The 13,425-nt window shown below is 38.0% G+C and overlaps 1 protein-coding gene across 3 annotated transcripts in view; it reads right to left on the bottom strand.

The window, feature by feature from the left end:
* Positions 1–13,425, bottom strand: part of Ca5b (carbonic anhydrase 5B) — a 29,818-nt gene that overhangs the window by 5,339 nt on the left and 11,054 nt on the right. For all 3 annotated transcript variants that reach the window (XM_042680477.1, XM_042680476.1, XM_042680478.1), the window contains exons 3-5: positions 7,983–8,180; positions 2,232–2,350; positions 1,005–1,100 (exon numbers count right to left, since the gene is read on the bottom strand). In XM_042680477.1, the coding sequence (XP_042536411.1) occupies positions 1,005–1,100; positions 2,232–2,350; positions 7,983–8,180 (413 nt within the window). The remainder of the gene's footprint in view (positions 1–1,004; positions 1,101–2,231; positions 2,351–7,982; positions 8,181–13,425) is intronic.

The following is a 13,425-nucleotide window of genomic DNA, read 5'->3' as shown; positions in this document are numbered from 1 at the left end:
CTGTAGCAAATGTAACAGAAAGTGAATTAAAATTAACCACCTAGTGATTCTATATAAACAAACCACATGACTGAAACTAGACTTGAGCTGATAATTGAGAATATTACACACATCACTGAATTAAATTACACAAAGAACAAATGAGCAGGCTGTTGGCTGACAAGGCCATTGTGTCTTCTCGGAAAGGTATCTTTTGTATCATTTCTTACATTGTACTATTTCTTATAAATGAAATTATCTTGAAATTTTTATTACTTAAAACAAGATCTGATTTGCACATGAACTAACCACATTTCTCTTTCTCTTGTGATAGGGTCTCAATTGCTACAGGTGGCTTATGCCTACTATATTGAAATATATTCATAATAATCTTGTATTTTAACCATTGTTTATCTTTACCAGTGTACCAACTCGAATATTCTTTTTTTTTTTTTTTTTTTTTTTTTTTTGGGTCCGGTCGTGGGGCCTGAACTCTGGGCCTGGGCACTGTCCCTCAGCTCTTCAGCTCAAGGCTAGCACTCTACCACTTGAGCCACAGCGCCACTTCCGGCTTTTTTCTTTTTGCTTATGTGGTGCTGAGGAATCGAACCCAGGGCCTCGAGCATGCAAGGCAAGCGCTCTACCACTGAGCCAACTTCCCAGCCCTCGAATATTCTTTTTTAATATCGCCTATTATACAGAATAATAGATTTCACTGTGACATTTTCAAATATGTGTATAAGATACTTTGATTATATTCACCCCTAATAACCTTCCTTACTGTCTCCTCCCCTCACATTGGTCCCGATATTCTTAAAGTATAAAATATATTGTAATATTCTAATGTTTATTATTATTACCTTTAAGTAGCTGTACAAAGGGGTTTCAATTCAATATGTTAGCTTATGAGTACAATGCATCTTGATCAATGTCACCCCTTGCATCATTTTTCCCATGTAATGTTCTATCTTTTCATTCTAGAATATAATACATAATTTAATGTTGAAAAGTGTTTTGTCTTTTACCTTTAAAAATACTCCTATCACAGCCAATCCATTTTCTTCCAGGGCTGCATCCTCAAAACTTTTAAATTTCACTGCATTCCAATGTACCAAGTGCAGCTGAAATATTATTAAAAGTGTTTTTTAACACATAGCCACATAGGATTGCTCCCAAATAAACTGACGGTCTCATCCAATAACACAGTAGTTAATTGTGTTTCCTTATCCAAAAGAAAGCTATTGAAGAAGGCATATAACAATCTTGTGTGAAATGAGATTGAAATAAAAAAAGATGAGAAGAAATTTTGGCAAGAGCAACAATTAATATTACTTTGGGAGAGTGATGCATTGGGAAAGAAACAATTCTTATAGCAAAGTAGCATTTCAGTGAGGGATCAACATTTATTCATTCCTATCCTTATTTGCACGAAATACTAATATCCCAAATCCATTTGCATCTTAGGAGAGAGAAGGTGTTTATATCAAGAGAAATAGATTCTCTCTGTGGAAATTAGATAGGAGTTGAAGACAAATCTCTTCTGCCCAGGATGACCTCTTCAAATGTGTTTTTTTCATTTTTAACGTGAAAACTAAATTAAGGGAAATGTTGTAAGAAGAAATTCTATTTCCTTATGCTATTTCTAGAGTTCCCTTAGAAATCATTTCATCTCCATCATTCACAGATGATAGCATTATCACTCAGCTTTGCAAGTGACACATTCAAGGTCATAGTTAACTTTGTTTTCTATAGAGAATAGGGTCCCACCTTCCAGTACTGGTGCTTTTTATTTGACAAGTATTTGATAAATGTATTTCTCTCTCATACACACATTCTCTCTCTCTCTCTCTCACACACACACACAATGGCCTTCATTTAGGCTCCCACCATTTTCCTCTTAGATCAATTCAAATTTGTTGCTCTGCACTGTTATCTGACATATTTTAGGCATTGATTTGAGCCTAGCTCAGAATTCTGGAATAGCTCAATTTGCAGGTCTTAAAAGTTTATTTCACCTATATAGTTTAAGATATATACAATTTTTATAGAATTAATCTGGGAGTACAACTATGCCTCCAAAGAAAGCTATTTGGCATATACAGGCAAGGGAAACAGATTTTCTCAGTGGAAATTAGATGGGAGTTGAAGAAAAATCTCTTCTTGGCAGGATAATCACTGATTCTTTCTGATTATTTCCTTGAGCTAGAGATCTCAGAAGTATCCTCATTTTCTTCCGAACCTTTTCAACCTACCTCTGCTGGGTAGCATTTGCTGTCCACAGTGTGCTCGGAGCCCCAGTCATCAATGGCTCCCCAGTGAAAATGAAATTGCTTCAATCGGTAGTTGTGTTCCAAAGGTCCTCCCTCAATCACTGAAATGGCAATTCAGTTTATGTGGATAAAAGGGGGACCTTCTATGTGAACTATCTTATCCATGGAGTATGCTGTATTACACACAAGCATGTATAAACTAGATCCAGTACAGTTGAGAGAAGATAGGACATTGAGATCTAATTACATAGGAGGCTACAAACAATTGTTAAAGGCTAATTCTTGACTCATTTTGACATTGCTGGACATAGTGCAATAGAGTACAAACTTCTTTTAGCATATTTATCCAACCCAATCTGATAAAACCAAAATATGACGACGAAAGATCCTCTTCAACCCTCCCTTCCCCTTCCTTCCTCCCTTCTTCCCTTCCTCCCTCTCTCCCTTCTTCTCTTCCCTTTTCCTTTCTTAGCAGGATCTCCCTAAACAGTCCAGACTCACCTTCAACTTGCAATTCTGCTTATCTCAGCATCCCTAGTAATGAGATTACAGGCAAGCACCACCATGCCTACTCTCTCTCTTTCTTTTTTATGCACTACCACTTTTCTTTCCAACTTTTACTAGCATTAGTTTTTCCTTCTCTTTCCCCAAAATGGACTAGGAAATTTGCAGGAGACATGTTTACCAAAGGGCACACAGTCTCAGTGAGACAGAATGACTATGTTTTTAAGGTCTATTGCACATCATGGTTATGATAGTTGATAATAATACATTTATATTCAAACATTTCTAAAAGAGTAGATTATAAATGTTCTCATTCTAAAAGTGGTATGTGAGGTGATGAATGTGCAAATTAATATGATATAATAATTCTACTATCAAATTATCACATTGCATACTATAAACATATACAATTCTTATTAGTTAACAAAAATGATTATCCATTTCCTTTTGGACAGTAAACAATGTAGACGATCTATAATGTTTGCCACAATCATTGGCTTCTTCATGGTTTTGGATAATAAATAACTTTTACTTTTTTTAAACTAGTGAAATCAAAACATTATAGGAAAAATATTCAGAAAAAATGTTTTTAGTTCGTCTGTTTTGTGCTGGTCCTGGAGCTTGAATTCAGGGCCTGAGTGCTATCCCTGTGCCATTTTTTCCTCTCAAAGGTAGCACTCGACCCTTGAGTCACAACTCTATTGCTGGCTTTCTGGTGGTAAACTGGAGATAAGAGCCTCATAGATTTTCCTGCCTGGGCTGGATTCAAACTGCGATCCTTAGATCTCAGCCTCCTGAGCAGCTGGGATTATAGGCATGAGCCACTGGTGCTTGGCCATTGTTTTCCAAATAAGTGTGGGACCAAAAATTGAGAAGGAGAATAAATGTTTATGAAAGTATTCTGACAGTATTCACTGTCTGCTGATGACTATAAAAGTGTGAAATGAAGAAGTGAAGTAGAATGGGGCGGGAAACAACCTTAAGAGAGCTGTGGGTCTCACATGTCCTACTCCTCAATGTTTTCTGACCTTGCCAATAAGAGGAACTACAGGGCAGATGATTAATTTATAGAAATCATCCACGTTAGCCCAGGGAGACTTTAGTGTCCTTCTCCATGATATTTTTGTATTCCTCAAATTCACTCATGATAACAAAGCAATCCCAGAAGAGAACAGCAGAATGAGATGCTTGCATACTTTCTCTTATCTCCTAATTTCTGTTGTCCCTGCTTTCATTTCAGAGTTCAGTAATTTGAATGTTCTTTCACATTTTTCTTGGTCTGTGCAATTAAATGCTAACTTCGTTGATCTCCACAAGGAAACAACTTGGGATTTCATTAATTTCTACTGTTGTTTTTTTAAACATTCTTTTTTTTTTACATTCTTTTTTCTTGCTTTGGATTGAAATTATTGTCTTCTTTCTAGTTTGTTAAGATGGAAAGCTGACTTCTTTTCCTTCTATTTATTCTAGGCCTGTATAAAACACATTGCAGTATCATTTCTTAGGATGTTTTGTTTTGTTTTAATTTCTGGTATTTTGAAATTCATAGACATTGACATTAGATCCTTACTTTTCTAGAACTGTACCTTGCTTTTCTTTCTTTTTTAAATATTCGTTTGTGCTTATTTTCCCCCTGTTTGATGCTATTGATTGTTTTTGAAATAGTATAGAGAAATACCAGCGAAGAATAAGCAGGAAGTAAGAGGCAGTCACTGAAAGGAAAAAGAAAAAGAGATAGAGAAAATTAGGTACTTATCAAAGATTAATGGTTTCTTTTAGAAAATAACTACTGAGGCACAATAAAATGGAGCTACCAATTTTAGTCCTCTCTCACCAAACAAGTGAAAAATAACCTCTCTACAATTTTTCTTGCATATTTGTAAAGGAAGAAAACAACATGAATGATTCACCTAGAGATTGACTCACTCAGGGGAGACAGAATCAGGGTTGATTTAGTTACTTAGCTTTGTAGGTATCTAAAGAGCCATTATGATGAAAACATGGGTCAATTATTTTCCAGCTGAGACTACTCATACAAATGGTGGCTGAGGAATTCTCCGTTTCTCTCTTTTCTTTTGATACTGGGGATTTAATTTAGGGCCTTGCACTTGCTCTGCAAGTGCTCTGCAAGTGCTCTACCACCTGAGCTGTGGAGAATTCTTAAATGTACAATTCCAAAAGCAAGGAGATGCTAAACAACTAAAACAAAAACCAAAGAAACAGCAACAAAAACCCTCCAGCTATTTGCCCTGAAAAACTCTTGGACTTATTTGTTAAGAAATCTGCTAAACAAATTCCTATGATTGCCAACTCAATGTAGCAATAATTTATTAGTACTTGTGGTAACATACCATCCCTAGACGATCAACAGTTTCAAAGGCTGGCCAACCCCCAGGTTGGTAAACCTTTACAAAGGTAAAGAAAGGTTCCTAGGGACTCAGAAGTTGAAAGGATTCCTAGCCATGCAGAATGAATGCTGAGAATTGTCATAGTTGAATCTTTCCTTGAGTTGAACCTTTCCAGATGAGCTCACTGGAATGCAAGATGGTCATTGGGGAATATGGGTATTTAGCTTGATGTTGTCAAGATTTCTGGAACTCTTTTGCACAGAGTAATACTATGGGTTTCCATTTGAGGTGGCAGCATGCTCTAGCATTTTGGAAAAATTAAGACAGATTTTCATGAAGTTGAAAGTAAAAAGGAGCCATTTCTTCTTACTTTGAGATACACAGGTAAAATTTTAAGCAAGATATGGGGAATCTGTCATACCATAGACATGGGGACATACAGGCCCTCAAGGATAGATTCAAATACTTTTTGAATTGAAGCAGTTTTTTATCAGAGAATGAGACAGACAGACAGACAGAGACAGACCGAGATACAGAGAGAAAGCCCACTGGAGGAGTAGCCTACCTGCAACTGGGACAGAGAGACATACCTTAAGTATCAGAGCATCACCACAAATGAAAATAAAACAAAGGCAGTAGTGGCTCACACCTGTAATCCTCGCTACTTAGACTGGGATCTGAGGATCACAGTTGGAGCCAGCCCATGCAGGAAATTCCAGGAGACTCTTATTTTCAATTGACATAAAAATTTCAGCCAGAAGTAGAGCTGTGGCTCAAGCGGTAGAGCACTATTAGACTTAAGTAAAAGAAGCTCAGGGGCAGCACCTAGGCCCTGGGTTCAAACCTCAGGACTGGCACACAAAAAAAGATCCACAAACCCCACAAAGAATCTTAGAGCCAGACAGTGAAAATTTATTCTTATGCTCTAAGTTTTACTTTACTTCACTTATTAACACTTTTGCAGACTCAGTTTCTAATGTTAATCAGAAAAAAATAAAATTTCCTGGCAGTCAGTTCTCAGCCTCAGCTGTATTGATATTTTGAGGTAGGACAATTCTTCATTACTGTGTAAGATTTTGAGCACTATCTCTGATTTTTGTTGTTGTTGTTGTTGGTCGTGGGGCTTGAACTCTGGGCCTGGGCACTGCCTGAGCTCTTCAGCTCAAGGCAAGTTTTCTACCACTTGAGCCATAGCATCACTTCTGGTTTTCTGGTGGTTCATTGGAGATAAGAGTCTCATGGACTTTCCCCCAGTTGGCTTTGAACCTCGATCCTCAGATCTCAGCCTCCTGATTAGTTAGGATTACAGGCGTGAGCCACCAGTGCCTGGCTTATCCCTGATTTTTCATCCACAAGATGTTGGCTGTACTCTTTCCCCATTGTTGGGTCAGAGGGATGACCATATGGGATATTGGGCAGCAAAATTTTCCCTGATTGAGAATCACTGCTGTTTTGAGAGTCATCTACTATTTCACATCATAATAGTTTTAGATTAATTGTGACTATTTGATATGATCAAATTTAACTGGGAAGCTGAGTACTGGTAGCTCAAACTTGTAAACCTACTTACTCAGAAGGCTGATATTTGAGGATCCCAGTTTGTAGCCAGTCTGGGCAGGAAAGTCCATGAGACTCATCGCTGATTAATCACCAAAAAAATGTTAGGAGAGCTATGGCTCAAGTGGTAGAGTGCCAGCCTTGAGCAAAAAAGCTGAAGGTCAATGCCCAGGCCCTGAGTTCAAGCCCTAGTACTAACACACACACACACACACACACACACACACACACACACACACACACACACATACACACAATTCATTGTGAAGAAAAGGGAGGAAAGATATAGCTCAGTGACAGAGCCCTCACCTATTATGCACAGGTTTTATTCTTTAAAACAGCAAAATACAACTAAAAGACATAAGATTTAGGAAAAAAGATACACATAGACTCAATAATACATTATGTCTCCTATAGACACCAAAACATTCAGATAAAATTTGAAATCATTCACATTAGTTTATATCTTGGCAAGCTAAGTAAAAGATTAAAACACAAAATAATATCTGAATGAAAAATGAACTCTTTCAAACTATTTAAAATTAAATAATATTTAAGAAAATTGAAGCAGTATAAGTTTCCAGTTTTCTTTTCTTTTCTTTTTTTTCTTTTTTTTGTTGGTCATGGGGCTTGAACTCTGGGCCTATGTGCTGTCCCTGAGCTCATCAGCAAAAGGTGAACACTCTACCACTTGAGCCACAGCACCGCTCCCAAGTTTCTACTTTTCTAATAAGATGACTGACTAGTCTTAATAAGTTGTTAAGATGGTAACCTACAGGGTTGGAGTCATGGTTGAAGGGATAGAGCACCAGCCCATGAGTAAAAGCATCAGATACCATTTTCATGTCTTGGTCTCAGAAAACAAAACAAAACACCAAAAAGAATGCAACTCAGTATTACACAATAAGTATACTTTTTGTCCCATTTCACCTGTATTGCAATCTGTTAGGTTAAATACGATTAATAATTGTTCTATTTAATCTAATAATTTGTATAAATCCAGCAAGCAAGACAAATTAGTACATAAGCATATGTATGCTAAATAAATTGAGAAAGGTTCAATTTGACATCTTGTATATCAGCTACAGAATCTATGGAGATATATGTGATTAGTAATAAAAATATCACCTACAATAGTGGCAGAATATGTGCATAACAACCAGAAGGGACTTTTTTTTTCAAAATTGAAAATAGCAAGAACAATGCATTTCATGCCATTTCTACCAAAGAGGTCAATAGTACTGTGTAGGGAATTTGACATGTTTTATATTGGTATGAAAGGGTTCCTTTAACTACAGACAAGGACACTAGACCTTGCCTTTACCTGATTTATCTGTAGAATCTTCAAATTCTACCAGGAAAGAGTACCCATTATTCCAAATGTGGAGGCAGGTGGTTGGGTCATAGGAGATGGTGAGTGGTTTTAAGTCAGGGTCAAAAACACTGTCCCTCCATCGGATGTTGATTGGTGACTGTCGATCACCTGATGGAACAAGGTCGAGATTTTCCCAGAGAGGAGGCACTAGGAGAGAGCAATACACGCTGATGAGCAAAGATGTCCACTACCCAGCATCACATACGAGGGGAGAAAGCAATGACAACTAAATACAAGTATTACTGGTGGGTAGAATGAAGGCCAACCAGAAAAGTAAGAGAAACAAATTATGAGAAGCCATTAGCAATGACTATATGCACGTTGCCCCACCACTAAGTATGAGTCTAAGGACTTGGCTAACGTAGCTGTCTTGTTACCCAGACAAATATGTTGGGTCATCTTCCTATTTACATTAAAATAAAAAACACAAATCTTGCCTCTGGTTTACTTTTATGTCCCACAGCATAGCCTGTTTGTTTGGTTGGTTGTTAGCTTATTTGTTTGAGTTCTTGTTTGTTTACAAAAGCTTCCCAGCAATATAGAAATTGATCTCTCCTGGGTGGATCAGTGGTCCTTAACAGGAGTTGAGCAGCCTCTAGGAATATTTGGCAAGATGTGGAAACTGTTGCATGACAAAAACTGGAAGAAAGCTGCTACTGACCTCTAGTGGAGAAAGGCTAGAGATGCTGATAAACACCCTTCACTGGACACAATGAACGGGCTCCACTACCAAGAGTTTCATGCCTCTCTCCACAAAATATCAGCAGTGCCAAAGCCCAGAAACCTTCCCTTGTAAAGAGCTAAAAAGTATGCATTAACTCATAGTATTTTCTTTCCTTTAAAAATATATAATACAGTACTTTCATTTCTGAAGAATTTTGAAGCCAATGTTTTATTTTTCCCTCCTTCCTCTGAAAGCATCTGTGAAACACAAGAATTCACCTCTGAAAAGAACAAGAACTTCCTGTTTCAGAAATATAAAATGGGAAATAGATATGATGTACTACAAGACCATAATATTTTAATCGGATTAGAATGCAAACTTGAGCCAAATATCATCCACATCACCATCATCCTCATGACCATCATCATTTTCTTTCTCCTCCTGTTTGCCTGTAGTGCTGTTTTAAGTATACACCCCTATAATTTGAGTGCTAAAGATCCTACCATGAGCATAAAGATCCTACCATGAAAATAATCAATGCAAAAAAGGGGTTGGAGGCATGCTTCAAGTGGTAAATTGCCTACCTAGCAGGCATGACACTCCAAGTTCAGTCCTCAGTGTTGAGAAAAAATAAGTCTACCAGACTCTCAAGTTCAATTCAAGTTCCTTCCTTGACAATCTCAAAGAAGCAGCCCTTCATCTGTTCTTACTCCTAAGCATCCACTGTCTTATTAAGCAAAGCTCTATGAGATCAGACTGCAGGGAATCTCTGAAAAGAAATAAAAGTGTTTATTGGGCCATTAGAGATATTAGCCTGAAACATAGGGGCAGTCCTGGGAACAGTTCCTGCAGTACCCTGAAACAAGGCTTGATAGCAGTTGGAAAAAATGTCTTGTGGATCTGAAAAAAAGACAGTACTTTAAAATGAACGAAGGGAAAAGTAAGGCATAAATTACTTCATATTGAAGCTATGTGCACCATATGTGAAAGGTACAGGAGTACTTAAAGCAAGGAAAGCTTTGAGATGGGAAGCCAGCCCATCAGGAGAAGCAATTAGCCTCCCCTCCCCCATCTCCCCTACCTTCCATCCTCAGGCCCTTTGTAATTAAATATAGGACATTTTAGATTTTTTTTTCCTCCTACCACGCTGTACCTGAGGTTTGCAATATGGTAGGCATTTACCCCATGTGGCCAGTCTAACTTGAGATGTGCAATAAATGAATGGAACGAGGGACTTTGAAGACTCAGCTCAGAATAATATCAACGTTTCTTTTATAATTCTAATAGTAATTTCATATTAAAATGATAATAATTTGACTACATTGGGCTAAATAAAATAGTTAAAATTAATTTTCTGGGTATTTGTGGGTACTTGAAAAAAATGCAAAATTATCTATGTGACTCAGGCTGTAGGGGGGGGGAAGCTTTTTGTGCCAAGGGCCATTTAGATATTTGTCATTCAAGGACCTTACAAAACTTATTAATACAGGCAGTCAACAAGAAGCACATGAGTAGCATCTGGGTCAATCATACCATATACTGAATTATTTGGGAGGCCTTAGGCCCCACCCCTGACATAGCATTGCTTTATAACTTCATTTGTTTTCTATAATGCACCTTGCTATGTACTGGGCTTTTTTCTTAGATTGTGCTATTTCCTCACATGATTGAAGACGATCTTTGCAGGTCTTGCCCTTAGTGCAGTGACTGGATACACAGGAACTCTTCAAATGGCTTTGTTGAGGATGATGATGAATCACAAATTGCCTTAAAGCATTAGTGCTTTAAGAGAGACTTGGAGGCTGTGTCCATTATCCACAGCATATCCAGGCCATTATCAGCACAGGAAACTAAAACCCATTATTTCCTATAGTCAGTTTCAGGGCTATTTGTTGGTCTCCGGTAGCTGAAGATGACTCTGAAACCACTATGGAATTCCAAGAAGTTCTTAATCGAGCCGTCATTTCTCTAGATATTTGAATGTTAATAAGATAGACTAGAAGTATTCTGGGTCTCTGGTATCTGGGGATTATCAGAATTCTTTGCGATACCATGGCAACACAAGTTTTATTAATATTATCATTCTCCAGGCTTTATTTGTGTTATTCACAATTAAATGGAAAAATAATATAACAATATTGTAACAGTTCAGTTATAATGTAGAGCAGTGATATCAAACAGAATTTTCTGAGGATGGAAATATCCAGTATGGTAACTATTAGGCATATGTGATTATAAAATGTTAATTAAATGTACATGTAAATACGAATAAGGTGTGATTACTTTTTTTTTTGTCAGTTGTGGGGCTTGAACTCTGGGCCTGGATCCTGTCCCTGAGCAGTTCAGCTCAAGGTCAGCTTCTACCACTTCAGCCAAAATGCCATTTCTGGTTTTCTGGTGGTTAATTGGAGATAAGAGTCTCATGGACTTTGCTGCCTGGACTGGCTTTGAACCTCAGATCTCAGCCTCCTGAATAGCTAGGATTACAGGCATGAGCCACCAGCGTCCAACAGTGGCTACTTTTTGTATAGTTCAGGTCCAGTCCAAATTATACAAAAATGTTTCTTTTCTTTTAAATGTTTTAAATTATCTTTAAGTAGTTTTACAAAGCAGTTACCATTCAACCAATTGCTTTAGAGTACAATGCATCTTAATCAATGTCACCCCTTTCATCACTGTCTTGCATCCCTCCCAGCCCGACCCTTCCCTGTTTTCTTAGTATCATAGCATATGCAACAAATATTATAACTTCACTCCTCCCTTTCCTCTCTTCATTTCTTTACCCTCCTCTCCTTGACCTCACCCTCACTCCCAAATGTCAGTTTCCTGGTATTCATTTTGTAGGACTGTGAGTGAGTTTTTCTAAGGAATTACACCATTTGAGTTCTCCCACTCGAATCCCATACTTGAGCTAATACATTTGTATGTACTTTCGTACATCCAGGTATGTGCTTACTTGGACAGTTATAAATTGGTTCTACCTTCCACATATGAGGGAACATGTGTCCTTGGTCTCTCTAGGCCTGACTTACTTCACAAATTAGGATACAGTAAAATCTTTCTTTTCTATATGATATCTTTCTTTTCTATATGGTATCTTTCTTTTCTATATGAGTTATATTGAGTTAAATAAAATACATTAGTAAAATTAACTTTACCTGCTTATTTGTACTTTTCAAAATATGTCTGTTAGAAAATAAAGATTACCTATATGGCTCATTCAACAAATGTATAATTTTTTTCCATTCTAGAGTACATTCCTAATCATTTCATTAACTTAAGAATGACTAAACGAGCCGGGCGCTGGTGGCTCACGCCTGTAATCCTAGCTACTCAGGAGGCTGAGATCTGAGGATCGCGGTTCAAAGCCAGCCCGGGCAGGAGAGACCGTGAGACTCCTATTTCCAATAAACCACCAGAAAACCGGAAGTGGCGCTGTAGCTCAAGTGGTAGAGCGCTCGCCTTGAGCTGAAGAGCTGAGGGACAGCGCCCAGGTCCAGAGTTCAAGCCCCACAACCGACAAAAAAAAAAAAAAAGAATAACTAAACGATCAAAATCATTTTCCCTTGGTCTAAAACCTTATGACTAATTTTTTTAATGTGCCAATTAGGCTAAATGTTACTAGATTATACCCTAAGTGAAATTGGCCTTATTTTCATCTAGGGTTATAGCTATATAGCCTATTAAATAGATTCTTCTTGAGATAACAGAAAACAACAGTTTGAATTGATAGCCAGTGATTACTTGACAGGAGTTTAGGGAGCAAAGTAAAAGCAAGGAGCACATGGCTGTCCTAAAATGTTAGGTGCTTTTTTTTTATCGTGAAAATACTGTACAGAGGTACAGTACAATTACATGGGCAAGATAATGAGTACATTTCTTATCGCTATAACCTACTTAAGTTTTTCTTTATTCTTCTTCCCTCATATTATAAAATAAATCATAATGCTAACAGTGACTGCCAATATTGAGTCTCTAGACCTCAAAACAATCTCAGGCTGTACTTGGCTATCAGTGTCACTGTGTCTTTAACAGGTGCTTAAAAGCTGTTTTGCTAGGCCGTGCTGGCTCTTTTCTTGTGCCCACAAATGAAGTGAAGGCAGAATAAAAGTTAGGCATCTTTGCTCTGAGTTAGGCCCTCCTGCAACCACTTTGTAGCCATCTTGAAATCCAGGAAAGACTGGACCACCTGCCAGAGGTTTGTTGTTGCTTTTTTTTTTTTTTTTTTTTTTTTTTTGTCGGTCGTGGGGCCTGAACTCTGGGCCTGGGTGCTGTCTCTCAGCTCTTCAGCTCAAGGCGAGTGCTCTACCACTTGAGCCACAGTGCCATGGCTTTTTCTGCTTATGTGATGCTCAGGAATCGAACCCAGGGCCTCATGCATGCAAGGCAAGCACTCTACCACCAAGCCACCTTCCCAGCCCTGCCAGAGGTTTTTAATTCCTCTCTCCCTCCCCACCTTCTCCCATTCTTCCTGAGACAATGAGCTGACAGACCATTGTGCTGTCTTCCAGCTGTGTGTTCTGGTGAGAACACACCTGATAGGGACTGTTTCATTATACACACCTGTCACCTTCTTGCCCTCAATCCTTCTTCCTGTTTAAAACCTAAAGAAAATGTCTATTGAGGAAGATGTGCGGAAGTGTCCATGTCATTGAATAAGTTGCCTTTTTCTGCTCTTCATTATTTCTCATCTCTTTCTTTAATGAGTTAGGGAGATAAGATGGACCT

Source organism: Dipodomys spectabilis, unplaced genomic scaffold, assembly GCF_019054845.1.
Source record: "Dipodomys spectabilis isolate Male_0828 unplaced genomic scaffold, ASM1905484v1 ptg000061l, whole genome shotgun sequence".
NCBI lineage: Eukaryota > Metazoa > Chordata > Mammalia > Rodentia > Heteromyidae > Dipodomys > Dipodomys spectabilis.
Note: the sequence above shows the minus strand (reverse complement) of the source record. Positions and strands in the feature narration are given on the sequence as shown.